The sequence below is a fragment of the Trichechus manatus genome, unplaced genomic scaffold (assembly GCF_000243295.1).
Source record: "Trichechus manatus latirostris isolate Lorelei unplaced genomic scaffold, TriManLat1.0 scaffold00294, whole genome shotgun sequence".
Taxonomy (NCBI): domain Eukaryota; kingdom Metazoa; phylum Chordata; class Mammalia; order Sirenia; family Trichechidae; genus Trichechus; species Trichechus manatus.
This window is the reverse complement of record NW_004444230.1, coordinates 188144-204483: the sequence shown is the minus strand read 5'-3', so window position 1 is coordinate 204483 and position 16340 is coordinate 188144. Positions and strand designations below refer to the sequence as shown.

General features: G+C 41.2%; 1 protein-coding gene across 2 annotated transcripts in view; it reads right to left on the bottom strand.

The window, feature by feature from the left end:
• Positions 1 to 15421: 15421 nt before the first annotated feature.
• The window catches only part of AARSD1 (alanyl-tRNA synthetase domain containing 1), a 12616-nt gene continuing 11697 nt past the window's right edge, over positions 15422 to 16340 (bottom strand). The window contains exon 12 of one of the 2 annotated variants that reach the window (XM_004390268.2): positions 15422 to 16257. In XM_004390268.2, the coding sequence (XP_004390325.1) occupies positions 16122 to 16257 (136 nt within the window). In that variant the 3' untranslated portion in view covers positions 15422 to 16121. The remainder of the gene's footprint in view (positions 16258 to 16340) is intronic. The other variant, XM_023725260.1, reaches the window with a different exon arrangement.

The window sequence follows — 16340 nt, the reverse complement described above, 5'->3', positions numbered from 1 at the left end:
TTTTGGTTGTCACAATTGGGGTGGGGGGAGGGGTGGGAAGGATGCTACTCGCATTTGGTGCCTAGAGGCCGGGATGCTGCTAAACATCCTGCAAGGCACAGGACAGCTCCCCACAGTAAAGAAATATCTGTCAACAGTGCTGTGGTTGAGAAACTGTAATAAACCAACAAGAAGGGAAGAATCAATCACTGTTTACTTGAAATTATTTTCCTCTGGAGACTGTTTTTCAACTCAACATCAGAGCACTGTTTGTACAAATGTTTCATTCTTCCAGTTCTGTCTGAAGTGGGAGATTTATTGCTCTAAATTCTAAAATAAGGGAGCATTGGTTGTTCAGTGGTAAAATTTTTGCTTTTCATGGGGGAGATCTGGGTTCAATTCCCAGCCAATGCACCTCACAGGCAGCCACCAACTGTCTGTAAGTGGGGGCTTTCGTGTTGCTACGATGCTGAACAGGTTCCAGTGGAGCTTCTAGACTAAGATGGACTAGGAAGAAAGGCCTGGTGATCTACCTCCAAAAGTCGGTCAAGGAAAACCCTATGGATCACAACAGTCTGGTCCGATCCAGTCCAATCCCCAACTGATCATGGGGATGGCGCAGGACCAGGCAGCATTTCATTCTGCTGTGCCTGAGGTTGCCATGAGAGGGTCTATTGACGGACGTAAACAACAATAACAAGTTCTAAAATCTTTCCCTCCATCCGAGTCTACTAGTTAAAGCAACTGGAGTCGTTGCATCTGAGTTCATATAAGTAAACTCACTCTGAGCTCCAGGCCTTTTGTAGAGACCCTGAAGCTGAATGTGTTCCTAGGCATCCACAGATGTGGACATCATTAAATACAGGATAAGACAGGTAGATGGATTGAGAGGCTTGGTCAAAGAGTTAGAGTGAGATGGGCGGGGTCTGGAAGAGAGCAACCTATTGTAAGTGTTTGGTAGACAAACTGCCCCCACCCCCAACCAAAGGCTGTAGATGTACTTAACATTGATGCTATATCACCAGGGAGAAGAATGAGAAAACAAAACACATTCTTGAAAGAACAAAGAGCAAAGAGCGTAGTTACAACAGTCGCTCTGCATAACACTAGTGCTTAATGCACTGAGCTTGGATTTTTTGTTAATTGCTGATGAAAAAAAATCCTAATTTGATTATGCCTTACTAAGAGTGAGAAAGGAAAAAGTTCCAGGCCAAATAGGCTTCTGATGATGGTGTTAAGGTAAGAATTCACTAGAAAAGTTGGTTTAAAATGTGTAAACTTTAAGTAACAATAGTCCATTCCAGTGAACATTTTGTTTGCTTTCTAATTGTTAAATATCAACTCATACCCAAGATATTTTATTAAAAATATATGCTCCCTAAAGTTTGTCACAAATATTTATCCATCTCCTTCTTGTCTTTTACAGTTTCTGATTTAATGTACTCTTGGTTTCGTGATCTGACTGTGTAGTTTCCTATCCTTGAGTTTTTCTGTTACTCTTGAGTTTATAGTTTTAAAAAAGAAGCGTGAGTCTGCTGTAGGCCTGGCACTGTAATAGTAATTGAAGAGTGAGGGTTCCTTCTTTGTAACCATTTCTTTGGCATTCCTGATTTGTTTTGGCTTCTGAATTCTTAATTTCCTCCTCTCTCTCCATTTTAAAAATAGGGTCCTACCTATCGGCTGGTTGTTGGTGAGCCCTAGCCAATATCTGGGGATTGATCTGCCAGGGGACAGTGATTCCAAACAGGTTTTAATACCCAGCATGCCTTTTCAATCCTTCCTTGGTGTCTCTAGACTCTAGAACAAAGACTTTAGATGCTAGAGTTTACACTTCCCCATTCCTTGGAACATAACTACGAAGGCTTTTTGCTGCACAACAAAACCCATTGGTTGATTTATAACTGGTGGCTGCTTTATATACTCAAATAGCTATTGTAGGCTCAAAATGGTCAGACCTGGACTGTACCACAGTAGATAGGGTAACTCACAAGCAGCTTAACAGAAAAGGTATCTAAATGACATTTTTCTTTCCTCAGAATTTACTTCCAAACTTTCAAACCAACACACATACATTTTACAGAGTTGTAACCTTTCTATTTGATGTTCTTTGTGACTTCAAATAATTTAATCTACACATTCCCTAGAGACCACAGAGGCTACATTTTGGTCATTTCAAACAGTTTAGTAGTGTTTCCTTATGCCACTATACCATAATTTGCTGAGCCATTCCCTTATTTGGCGTTTGGATGATTTCCAGTTCTGCACTCTTTATAAATAGCAGCACCATGAACATCTTTGCACAAATCACATTTTTTCCCTTTTGAGTTATTTCCTTGGGGTATATTCCCAAAACTAGCATTCCTGGGTCAAAGGTTTGAAAAGTTTCATAGTTCTTGTTACCCACTGCCAGAATATTATTTGGGCAGACTGTGATATATTTGAGCATTTCAAATGTTTAACCAGGTTTCCCACGATATAAAATAAGACTAACCTTCACCTTCTCTTATTCTTCCATAATATTCAGTGGGGAAGGGAGTTGTAAAATTTCAAAGTAAAACAAACAAACAAAAATATCAAGACAGAAAGATACTCTTTCTGTAGCTAGAGACAAGCTCTTAAGAGAATGTTACCCCACCAGTGCTGGGGTGAAAGATCTGCATTCCAGGCAGAATAGAAAATATTACCCAAGGTTCTGTGAAGTAATGTCAGCTGAATTGCTCTGAGGCTGAAATAGTTTCAGGGAGAACTTAAAGCCCACAAACAGCAAGTGATTGGAAGACTCCTTAAGGAGGGCACCCCACCTGTCCAGTTGTTGTTGAGTAGACTCCAATTAATAGCCACCCCAACTCATGGAGACCCCATGTGTATCAGAGTAGAACTGTGCTCCATAGGATTTTCAATGACTGATCTTTCAGAAGTACATCTCCAGACCTTTCTTCCAAGGTGCCTCTGGGTGGACTTGAACCTCCAACCTTTCAGTTAACAGTTGAACTTGTTAACTATGTGCACCACCCAGGGACTCCTATGCTTTTGTAAAGAGCTCCTTTATTAAACTCTCCTCCAGTCTGAGCATGCCATCTATTTGCTGCTGGGGCCCCTTCCTATTCCCCAGTGACTGTTACGTTAATACCCCTAGTACAGACCAATCTCTGCTGAGCTTTAGCACTGGACGTCCAACTATCAATTTAACCTCTCTACTTAGATTTCTCACAGGTGCCTCAAAGTGAAATACAAACCGGACTTCGTAATATTTTACCCCAAACCATTCTTCTCTAGAATTCTCTGTCTCGATGAACGGTACCACCATCCATCCAGCTGCCCTCTCTCTCCCTCACTCTCCAACTCATCAACAAATCCTGTTATTTTTACTTCTTAAATATCTGTAAAATCTGCCATTTCTCTCCATCTCTGCTGATATCCCTGGTCTAAGTGCTCTCCATCAATGGCCTGCAAAAGCCTCCTAAGTGACCTGTACATCCACTCTTTCCCCTTTCAAATCTATTCTCCACAAGACTGACAAGGTGATTTTACCAAAAATCTGGTATCACACTCTTGCTTGAAATTCTTTAATTGCTTACTGCTTTTAGGATATAAATTCTCATTGTGAAAACATATGTCCACACAAAAATGTGCACACAAATATTCAAAGCAGCATAATAGCCAAAAAAAAGAAAACAATCGAAATACCTATTTAACTGATAAATGCATAAACAAATTGTGGTATATGCATACAATGGGATATTATTTGGCCATAAAAAGGAATGAAATACTGACACATTGCTACAACATGGATGAATCTTGAAAATATGCTTAGTAAAAGAAGCCAGACATAAAAGGCCACTGATACGAAATATCTAGAATAAGCAAATCTATACAGGCAGAACATAGATTAGTAGTTGCCTAGAGCAGGGAAATAGGATGGGGTGGGGGAAATGAGAGATGACTACTAAAGGGTATAGAGTTTGTTTATAGGGTGATGAAAATGTTCTAAAATTGACTGTGGTGACCGTTGCACAACTCTGTGAATATACTAAAAACCACTGAATTGTACATTTTAAATGGGTGAGTTTTATGGTTTGTAAATTATATCTAATAAAGTTGTTACCCACCCACCCACCTCCCCCCAGAAAAACTCCTTATCATGGCTTCCAAGAGCCTGCTTGATATGGGCCTCGTCCACTTTGCTATCCTCTTAGTTCCTCCAATGTGCTGCACTCCATCCCTCCTCTGGGCCTTGCACAAGCTGTTTTCTTATCTCAGAACACTCTTCCTTACCCTTTCACATAGTTAATTCCTCCCCATCCTTCCAACTTAGGCTCAGATATCCCTTTCTGAAGGAAGCCTCCCTGCCACCCACTCCCCTGTCTAGATCAAGTTCCCTTGCAAAATTCCCTCTTTACAATTCCTCTCTAGCAAATGTCTCTGTGTCATTCCTTGAGCTATGTCTGTCTTCCCCACTAGACCACACGCCCTTGGAGGGCAGCTCCATGACTGATTTGCTCACCATCGGTTCATAACCTCAGTGCCTAGCCCAGGGTTTAGCACACAAGGGCCCTCAATAAATCTTTGTTGAATAATAAATAAACAATATACGACTATTTGCCCCAACTTGGAAAACCACCTACCAAATTATAGAATCAAGTAGCTCAGAGTTCCACAAATGACTCAATAAAAAGGCGTTCTTAGGCACTCCCAACTCAAAATTAGAAGAAGGTTGAGAACCCAGAGGACAAAGTAGGCTTATGTAGAAACATAGGCCTCTTTCCAGCAGACGTCTACTCCCCAGTGGGCAGGGAAAAAGTCTCCGAGCAGCCAGTTATTAGGAGTTCATGACCAAGCCTTGTTGCTGTTTTTCTCAGATAGGAAATGACTCTCAGATGTTCTAGGTGAGATAAGAGTAAATCGAATCTTGCTTCAACACCATGGGCTTGCAGTATGTGGTTTTTCTTTTGGTTGGTGGGTATAGACCCTATTGGTGCCTTAACCAGTGATTACCATATTGCCTCAGTCCCTGTAACACTCCAGTTTCCTGTCACCTTTATGATGCTTTAAATATCATAAAAGCAGAGAAAACATACACAAAACACCACAATGGCTACAAAACTCATTATTATACAGCCAAACTTAAATGGTTACAAAAGTATTTATTGAATGTCAATTTTGTCTTCATCATCACTGGATTTATTCCTTTACTTTCCTGGGTTCCCTTTCTAGGGTTATTTGACACTCTCCTAGGTTTACAGCAGCTTTTATTTCTATACCTTCCCGGGATTACAGTAATCTTCAAAACCAAAAGAAAAAAAGATGATAGTGTCTCCAACAAGCCGAGGTTCGTTTTCTGCATGCTCAACCATGTGATTCTTGATCAGGACACGGACCTGGTTGCACTTTCCAACCTGAGCTCCCGTTTTCTATTTACGCTTGTCTTGATACATCAGTAAGATTTTTAAAATTCACCCCTTGCAACCTGGTGTCTCTCACCCAAATAGGTCATTCCACAAGTCTTGCTTAGCCAAAACCCATCGTCTTATCATTAGGATACACAGTACTGACAGTTATAAACAGTTGTTTACGTGCCTTATCATGGCTCATTACAATTCCCCGGGAGCTCTGCAGGTTTCCCCTCTCTCTTTAGGACATTTGGGTCATTTCTCAACTTGGAAAACTTTAGGTGCGGATGGGCTATGGGACTCCCCCCTCCTTCTGTTTGTGTGTGACCACGAGTCTTGATCAGTCTTTCCTGTTCTGTGTAAAATTTCTACTCTTCCAGGACTATTTGGCTCGCATGAATTTCTTGTAGTCACACTTTCCTGATTACACAGGAAAAAAATGCACAGACCTACTTATTTCATTAAAAAAATACCCATATTTATTGACACTCTTTACTGATTAAAATTAACGATCCTGGTAATATTTACCTTTTTAATAAATTACATGTCAACTTTTTTTAGATCTTTCACATACTCAACTTATTTCAGGTTAATCATAATTAGTTTTTCCTTTTTGATTGTCAAAATTTTTGTAATTTGGTTAAAGGCTTCCTTATCCTTCCACCACTACTCCCCTGAAATCTTTGTTTTTCAGGCCTATTCTGAATTTTTCTTGCTCCAAGGTGCAGAATCAGCTATCCTCCAAGAAGTCTGTTTCTTTCAGTGGGCACATGAGAGTTGGGGGTTGGTGGAAGTATTGCTGCTGATGGGCTGCATTTAGGGTCAGAGTTAGAAAAATATATTTTTCTCCAAGGTCATGATTTTTCTAATAGAACTCAACATTTTTATTTTTTCCAACATAAAATCTTTTTACTTACTTCATCTATACATATTTCTAGAGACCTTGGGTGGTGGAAACTGTTAATACATTCGGCTGCTAACCAAAAGTTTGGAAGTTCGAGTCTATCCAAAGGCGCCTTGGAAGAAAGGCCTGGCGACCTACTTCTGCAAAATCAGCCACTGAAAACCCTATGGAGCACAGTTCTACTCTGACACACATGAGGGCGCCATGAGTCAGAGTCAACTCCACAGCAATTATTTTTTTTTCTACCTTCAGGTACATTCAGAACCTGCCACATCTCACCTGGATCTGAGCCATTATCTTCTCTCACCTGGATTACGGCATTAGCCTCCTAACAGACCCTCTGCTTCCCGGGCCACCGACAGCCTTTTCTGAACAGAGCAGCCAGGTGATTATTTTAAAAAGAAAGACAGACCCTGGTCCCGGTGCTGAAATCCCTTCAGTGGCTCCCATGCACCCAGAGTAAGAGCTGTAATCCTTGCAGGGGCCCACAAGCCCTGACACGACCTGCCCCCTTCTCTCTCCAACTTCATCTCCTCCCACACTCCCCTCAAGGCTCCACTCCAGCCACCCTAGCTCCTCTTGTCCCTGGAGCAGGCAGGCACAGTCCAGCCTTAGGGCCTTGGTACCAGCTGCTCCCTCTGCCCACCGCTCTTCTCTCAGACACCTGCTTCTCTAACGCTCTCATGGAGTTCCTGATTGGTACAAACCGTTACCACACTTGGCTGCTAACCAAAAGCTTGGAGGTTTGAGTCTGCCCAGAGGCGCCTCAAAAAAAGAGCCTGGCATCTACTTCTAAAAAATCAGCCATTGAAAACCCTATGGAGCACAGTTCTACTCTAACACACATGGGGTCGCCAGGAGTCTAGACCAACTTGACAACAACTGGTTGTTGTTGCTGAATGCTCTCATCTCCTGCCAAGTCTTTGTTCCATTCTCGTCTTCCTAATGAGACCTTCCACGATCACCTTATTTTAAATCTGAACCCACTCTACTACCCTCTTCTCCCCTCTTCCATCCCTGCATTCCCAATCCTCCTTCTCTTCCCTTACTATCTTTTTATCTTTTTTCCCCTTAGCACTTATTACCTTTTAACATACTGTGTCACTCACTTATTGATTATGTTTACTGTTTATTAAGTGTATGCATCACTAGAATATAAGCTCTAGTAAGACAAGAATTGTTGTTTGTTCGTTGATGTATTCCAAACACCTGGAACAGTACTGGCACATAACAGGCATTCAGTAAATATCTGTTGAAATTGGTCAGCGTTCATGCCATAGCAACTGGTAAATAATTTGAATATGTCACTTGAAAATATAAAGTATCTTATAAAAACCAGTCACACTGATTTATACATTAGAAATTGTTGAATTGGCGTACGGTTTTTTTGTGTGTATTTTCACCACACACACACACACACAAAGACAGTCAAATGAGAAAAATAAAGCACATCATGGGGAAAAGATTGCAGTTAACAATTATTATAAATCCAAAATGATTATGCATGAAATCAGAGTATCCATCAATCCCATTGCTCCACTCTATCCCCTAACCCTGAATTACCAGACTAAAAGAGGCGTGGCTTGATTGTTCTAGAAAGTGCTGTTCCTTTTGTTTCATCAGTTGTTCTCAAATTCATTTCAAAATCATAGCTTGCTGTATTTTCAAATCTTGACTTTCTTGAACCATACATCGTTGTGTTTTTTTAGAAGTATAGAATTGTCTTTCTGTTCTCTTGATGGCAGACAAGACAATGTGCTCTCAGCCCGTTAAAGATTTCAGCACTCGGTTGTCAAGTAACACAGCTGTTACATTGCAATTCCTTTACCTTCAGTCCTCTTGTGTTCTTCTCGTTTTGCTAGAGTTCATCCAACAAGTCAGATTATATATTGTTTTTTGTTCCAGACAGGGAGCACCTTTCTGAGTCCTTGTCCATCTACCAGTAGCTCTATTTTGCTTATGTTTAGAATCTTGTCAACATTTATACCCCCGGTGACTGCCGATGTTGCCAGAGGCCAGTTCTTGAAGCCACAACTTTCCTCATATGTTGCCCAAGCTCCCACTTCATCCCCATATACCTGCCTCCTCCCGCACAATGGCTATGAAACCACATAGAAACCACTGAAGTCAATTCTCCTAGATGGATACACTCCATGTTTGTAAGAGCATAACGGGACATTTCTTTCTGTTACACGTAAGGTCTCCATGAGTCAGAGCTGACACGACAGCAACAACAACAGCAATGTGCTTGTAAAACATAAACAAAATAAAGGTCGTATTGTATTATGAACTCATCAGTGTATCTCGCCTTGAAAGCCTACTGTGAAGGGTTTTATAAAATAAATCACCTTTATCATGAGAACGCTTGGATTCTTATACAGCAAATTTGCTTAGAGCTAAGGACAACCGAACAAGCCAGAAGTAAAGAATCTCATTGCTGCTTTCTGTAAATTATCAAGAGGTGAAAGGGCTGCAGGAAGACAAAAAGCTGAAAACGAAAAAAATGAGTAAAAGAGGCAGAATTTTAGGAAGTTGGAGAAGACTTGATAGAGAACCTGGAGGCAACAGTCAAGCTTTGGCTTTAAAAAAGGGAAAACCTGTTGTCTGTTGTCTTGTTGCTGTTGATATAATCAGTACAACGGCATTTAGAGGGAGCTCTGGAAAACAGGAATTATGATTGCTGTTTTCTGAATTAAGTTAGGATTCAGAACTATTTGGAATTTCATAAAATATCAAGCATTGATTTCATTGGAGAAGGGTTGAAACTTTTCAAAAACAGAAATAGAAACGATCAGTCATGTCTAGAAGGCCACAGCTTGTCCCTTGATTCCCTGCTTGCACGGGTCCACATCACATGGAAAATGTCTTCGGAAGCAACAAAGGGACAGGACAATTAGAAGCCTCCTTGTGGGCTGGCTGAGTCAGCAAGGGCTCTTTTACCCTTGTTTTTGTTTTGTTGTTTTGCTTGGCAGAGGCCTTGGCAACCACGGGCTCGCAGCACCCTCTGCTGTTAAGCTGTGAAGGACTGTCCCTGGATGCTGAGGGTCACCATCATCACTTTAAACTGAGACTGCTAAAGGATTGTCTGGAGCAGGAAGCAAATTATAAGAGCAGAAGAAATTCAAAAGCTGTTTTCATACGAAATTTCAGGATGAGTTAGTATTGCTGGTAACAGCAACAAGAAAAGCTCAACTGTTCCACCAAAGCGGTTTTTCAGCCTTTTCCAAGCTGACTGAAAATCCCCAATTCATCCAAACCAAGGTTCTAAAAACAGGAAAAGTAGACTTTTTCTAGTGCTACTGGTGGAACACATGTAAAACTGTCTCCACAGAGATCAATCACAGATTAACAGAAAGGAGGAGGCAAACAGACTTAGAATTAAATGTAGGGAATTAAGGGGCTCACCTTGTAGACCTCATGAAGAATAAACCCCTGGCTTCTCCATTCTAGCATTATAATGTACATTCTTGCCCTAACAGAGGTGAAATCAGAGGCTACATGGCAATATGGAAATGAAAGTTTTTCTCTTCTATTTACAGCCTCCTAGTTTGATCCTTTTTCCTTGGCAAAAGCATCAGACAGCCTCAATATCCTTAAATGCCCTTGGGTCTAAAATGCCTTATTTTAACCCTGAGAGATGCTAGTTTATAAAACAGAGAAGATATTGGTCAGATATAATTTATGTGATCTTTTTAAGTACATTAGTAGACATACTACCAAGAGGTTGTACAACACAATAGTTAAGTGCATGGACTCAGGAGCCAGGCTGCTGGTTCAAAGACCTGCCCCACCATTTACTAGCTGAGTCACCTCAGGTTCAGCATGTTATCACTCTGTATCTCAGTATCCTCATCTGTAAAATAGGGATGGCAATAGGCTCTATCACATGGGGGTTGCTATGAGAATTAAATGAGTTAAAGTTTATAAAGTTCTTAGAACAATGCTTGGCAGAAAAACTATATGTGTTGATTACAATAATAAAATTAAAATTGCAGTGTGTCCATCAACAAATGAATGGATAAACAAACTGTGGTATATCCATACAATGGAATATTATTCAGCCATAAAGAGGAATGGAGTTCTGATATATGCTATGACATGGATGAACCCTGAAGACATTATGCTAAGTGAAATAAGCCAGACACAAAAAGACAAATATTGTATGATTCCACTTATACGAGGTACCTAGACTAGGCAAATTCATAGAGATAGAAAGTAGAACAGAGGTTACCAGGGGGTAGAAGGAGGGAGTAATGGGGAGGTATTGTTTTATGGGTACAGAGTTTCTGTTTGGGATGATGAAATATATCTGGAAATAAATTGTAGTGATGGTTACACAACACTGTGAGTGCACTTAACACCACTCAATACCTTCTTTCTCCTGAGCTGTAACACAGAATTTACCTCCTGCTAATGGGGAAAGAGGTGGACCTTGTGGAATCAGAAGAAATGGCCAAGCAGTGATGGAAAGTTGGAGAGATCCATCTGGGCGAACAGCAATACAAGCTCCATGTTGGATTTAGTCTTTGCCTCCCTATGGCTGCCACGTAGAAGGTGCCTGAGATATGTGTTAGTTTTTGATGAATCCAGCAGCCTCTTCAAAACCCTGGTCACCTGGGGCTAGAGGACAATTTGCAGTTCCAGAATTTCTATAAAGAAGGGGCTCAGGAAAATAAAAAGTCTGGAGTCTTAAAAGCTTGTGAGTGGCTATCTAAGATACAACTATTGTTCTCTACTCCTCCAGACCTAAAGAGAAAGAAGGAAACCAAAGACTCAAAGAAGAAACTAGTCTACAGAACCAATAGTCTACACGAACGACATCACTTACCCTGAGACGAGAAAAACTAGATGGTTCCTAGCTACCACTACTGGCTGTTGCGACCAGGGACCCAATAGATGGTCCCAGAGAGAATGGGAGAAAAATATAAAACAAAACTCAAATTCCTAAAAAATGGCCAGACTTACTGGACCAGTCGAGACTAGATGAACCCCTGAGATTATCACCCTGAGATACTCTTTAAACTTGGGACTCAAAAACCACTCCCAGAGGTCACCTTTCAGCCAAATGATAGATTGGCCCATAAAATAAATAATATCACCCATGAGCACTGTGCTTCTCAAAATAATCTTTATTTACCCTAGACGAAAGATGAAAAGGCTACAGGGGAACACAGGAAGCTAGATGAATGGAAACAGAACAACCAAAATGGAAATAATGAGAATACTGATACATTGTGAAGAATGTAACCAGTGTCACTGAACAATATGTATAAAACCAAACCCATTGCCGTCGAGTCAATTCTGACTCATAGTGACCCTATAGGACAGAGTAGAACTGCCCCATAGGGCTTCCAAGGAGCGCCTGGTGGATTCCAACTGCCGACCTTTTGGTTAGCAGCTGTAGCACTTAACCACTACACCACCAGGGTTTCTGAACAATATGTATAGAAACTATTGAGAACCTAATTTCCCGTGTAAATTTTCACCAAAAACACAATAAAATTTTTTTTTTTTAAAAAAGTACCGGCTCAGGGAGGCCATCTGGTTGGAAGGGAAACCAGCAGACTTAAGACAAACTATGTTTGCATAGTAAGCATACTATTTTGAGGTGGCTTGGATGCTGGAGGGGAGGGGTCTAAATTCTCCCCAAGGCTCCTTTGGCACTGCCACAGCCCTCCCCTGCTCTTCCCTCTACCCCGTTATTTTCTATTACTTCACCCTGTTTTATCCTCTTCGGTTTAACAGAATTTATAATTAAACATTTGTTTGCTTCTCTCTTTCCTGTGTCTCTTTTCCACAGCTGTAAACACCATAAGGACAGGGACCATGGCTGTATTATTGACCAACATGGCCCCAGTGCTTACAGTACAGTGTCTGGCAACACACTATGCTCTCAATAAGTATTTGTTGAATATTTATGAACAGAGGAATTCTGTGGTTGTTTACGTACACAAGTCAACAACAAAAATACAAGTTACATGATATGAAAGAAAGGGAGACATTTACTTTCACAGAAGAAAATAATGATTCCTCCCTTCTTTCTGAAACACTTGGCTTTGAGGTTGGTGTTTTAAGATGAACGGGGATATTGACATGGCCCTCAGCGCTTCTGCAGGGAGAAAGGCTGTCCCTGTGAGTGCCTCTTCTGATTCTAGACACAGCCCCAAGTAAGTTAACTAAGACCTGCTCTTATTCCTTAAGGTTTAGTGCCGGGCGCTCAGTCAGCAATAGTCATGTGGATGGCACAGAAGGTGCAGACCTTTCTGGAAAGATGGAAACTTCTCCATCACTCTTTTCCAAACAGCCCCAGTTGCCCTTGGGCAAGGGTACCTTAGTCATGGCTTGGATCAAATTCGGGAAAGGAATGGGAGACACAGCTTTCTGCAAGGGAGTTTTTCATTAGGGTATGCTGAGCCATCTGTTTTCCCATCAGTACCAGGCAGGGCCCTAGAGTTTATTTAAGTTCTTATTAAGGAAAAGACCTGGCTTTCTAGTATAGCTTGGCCAACTCACTGGTTTCCACTCAGGACTAACAAACGGGTGAGGACATTTGGCACCACCTACAATGCCTTCCTGAGTTTAGTCTGTCTCCTGCTCTGTGTCTGTCTTTCATCTTTCATACTAACACTGGACCCGGTATATACACGTGCACACACAGTTACGCAGGAGATCCTCACCAAAGCACAAGCCTCGGCATCTATGTCTTTAGCGGTTTATGGAGATTTATGTAACAAAAACTTTCTTAGGAGCCAAGAAGCCACCTCTCACTATTCCTATGTCGGAAGAGTAGATGACAGCAGTGTTCCAGAAAATCTGTGTGGGTGTGTACATACAACTCTATCATGTTCTGTATTTAATACATAAAATACCTATTATTCTGCTTGTGCTAATTTAATGTTAGCCAAAAGAAATAATGAAACTCAATCTGCTTTGTTTCCTGGTGAACCTCATAAAGGACAATCCACCTCCTCTCCCTGAACACGAACTGTTGCTCTCCCTGGTGCCCTGGATTCGGGCCCCTGGGACAGACATGAACGGCATCACAAGTTCCAATGCTGCTGCTTTACCTTCCCTTTCCTCACACAACCGATTACTGTTTTCACTTAATTTGCTCAAGTGTTTGTGTACTTCTACTTATTTCAGAAAGTTCCCTTCTTAGGATGCTGTGTTCACATTCGTATGTCCACATTTTCTTCCTTAGTATATGCTTTTACAAAGTAACTTTATTGTTCATGGCAAGCCATATAATTTTTTTCCTAAAATAAGTGAGGGGGGAGGTTTCCCAGTTGAGGGCACTCGTTCAAACAGCTGTGTCTAAATCAGTCAGACGTTGAGATTTTCTTCTGGCAGTTGAAAGTATCTGCTGCCATTGTTAGTTGCAAGATACCTGACGCCAGGTGAGAGCCCAGCGTCAATACTGACTTTGCTCGTATAGTGCTGCAGGTGGCCAGGTTCCCTGGAGCTTTTGTCATCAATTTGGTGAGAAGCAAGAATAATTCATTGAGCAGTTTTTCATCCCAATTGATCTGTGAATTGCTTATCTTCAGTGGACACAGAGCATGTGGTCTAGCCTGGGTCTCTACCAGCTCTACCAGAGACCTGGGCCCTGGTGTCACCATGTGTAAAGCAGGAAGCCAGAAAGAGCTAGTCTGCGTTTCTCTTCCAGCCCTGACATGCCATGACTTTGGTCAAGGAAGAATCAATTTGCAGGTTAAGAGGAACAGAACATTAGGAGACAATAAAAAATTACATGTTCTATAAGTCAGTCACAAAAGGACAAATACTGTATGATCCCACTTATATGAAATATCTAGAATAGGTAAGTGTATAGAGAATAAAGTTTATTAGTGGCTACCAGGGGCGGGTGGGAGGGAAGGGGAAAGGTGGACTCAACACTTAGGGGACACTGAGGTTCTGCTAAGGGTGACGGAAAAATTTGGGACCAGATAAGGGTGACAGTTGAACAACATGATGAACATAATTAATGCCACAAAATTGACACAGGAAGAATGCTGAAATGGCAAATATTTTGTTACGTATATAGTTACCACAATTTAAATAATAATAAAAAAAAGACATGGGATCCTGAAAAAAAAAAGAGGTGTTCTCAAGAATCCACAGTGGTTTTCTTGAGCACTTACAGTTGAGCATGTTACCTCACAGCTCAGTGGACTGGGTGCTGTCATCACTGGCATTTTACGGATAAGGAAACTGAAGGTCGAAAAGGCAAGATACTTTTCCCAAGGTGAGTGACAGAATTTTTCTCAGTAGGATTAATTCTTGAATTGTGAAATATAACCACGTGAAAATAATATATCAGTGTACACTATGATGAATAATTACAAAGCAAACACCTATATAACTGACACCGGTCAAGAAACAGAAAATTGCCAGGACCCCAGAAACCACCCTCCCCACAGCTACCCTGGGTCTCTTCTCCACACTCACTCACACTTCTTCCACCCAGAGGTAAACGCTGTCCTGACTTTTTTTTTAAAATAATCAATTCCTTGCTTTTTTTCTAGTTTTACCACCTACAGATGCACAAAGCCAGGATTTCTACCAGGTTCGTGAAACTCCAAAGCCCGTGCTCTTAACCACAATATTATACTTCCTCTTGTTCTATCAGTTTCTGAAAGACGAGTTTAAATTTTCCATCAACTATGGGTTTCTCTAGTTCTCCTTTTGTTGTTGTCGTTGAGTGCCATCAAGTTGATTTCGACTCACAGCAACCCCATGTGACAAGAGTAGAACTGCCCCATAGGGTTTTCTTGGCTGTAATCTTTACGATAGATTGCCAGGTCTTTCTTGCACAGAACTGCTGCCTGGATTCGAACCACCAACCTTTTGGTTAGCAGCCAACCACTTAACCGTTCTACCACCAGGGCTCCTTATTCTCCTTTTAGATCTGTCAATGTCTACTTTATTACTTTGAAGCTTTTATTAAATGCATATAAATTTATCTTCCTGCGGATTGACACTTTTATCATTACTTTTCCCTGTTGGTCTGTAATAATGCTTTCTGCCTTCAAGTCTAATTTGTCTAATATTGCTACACCAGCTTTCTCAGAGTTAGTCTTGCATGAGGTAACTTCTTCCAGCCTTTTACTGTCTCAATAACAGACTTGGGGCATCTTTCTACTGTATATTTTTCTGACTTCCTGACCTATTTGCAAAATCATTGATTTTTTTTAGTTCTGAAGCACTAGACTGGGAAAAGAAAGGAAAAGAAAAAAAAAGAAAAGAAGAAAACAAGAAGATTTGAATGAGTCTAAGCCCTTGGTCAAGCCTCCAAACTGACTTCCACTATCCTTAGGCAACTACATTTCTGCATTAAGAAATGTTTCAGCTGAGTTTAGATAAATCAGTACTTTTATGACAAGCTGGGTAACTCAAATGGTTGACGTGCTCAGCTGCCAACCAAAAGGTTAGAGGTTCGAGTCCATTCAGAGTTGCCTCAGAAGAAAGGCCTGGCAATCTGCTTCTGAAAACGCAGCCACTGAAATCCCTATGGAGTACAATTCTACTCTTAACACACATGGGGTCGCCATAATCTAACATAAGGGTAGATTAAAACATACTGACCTAGATAAATCAGTACATTTCATCAACATAATGCTTACTCATGTAGATTATACCTAATAAGGCCCAAATTAAAAAATGGTTTATTCAAAAAGAAATACTAATTTGCATAAGCACACTGGAGTATACTGTACAAATTAGTCAGATAAACATGTGTATACGACAACCACTTGAGTCAAACTATTTTATTGTCCAACAGACCCCTTCTGTGGTCACAGGAGGCCTGTTCTCAATGGCAGGACCACTGGGGAGGGCATGCTGAGTTCTCACTCCTCAGCACTCTGCGTGCTTATATAGTCCTGGAGAAGCGCCTGCACTTCTGCCCGCTGGCTCATTTTGGTGGCCTTGCCCTGAAAGCGGCCCTTCTTCCCAGCTCCTTTGCCTTCCAGAACCTCAGCCACCCTGGGGAGCAGAGATACAGTCAGGAAAGTCCCTGAGGGAAAAGCCACAGAAAAACCAGGGTCCAGGGGAAGGGAAGGGAAGAG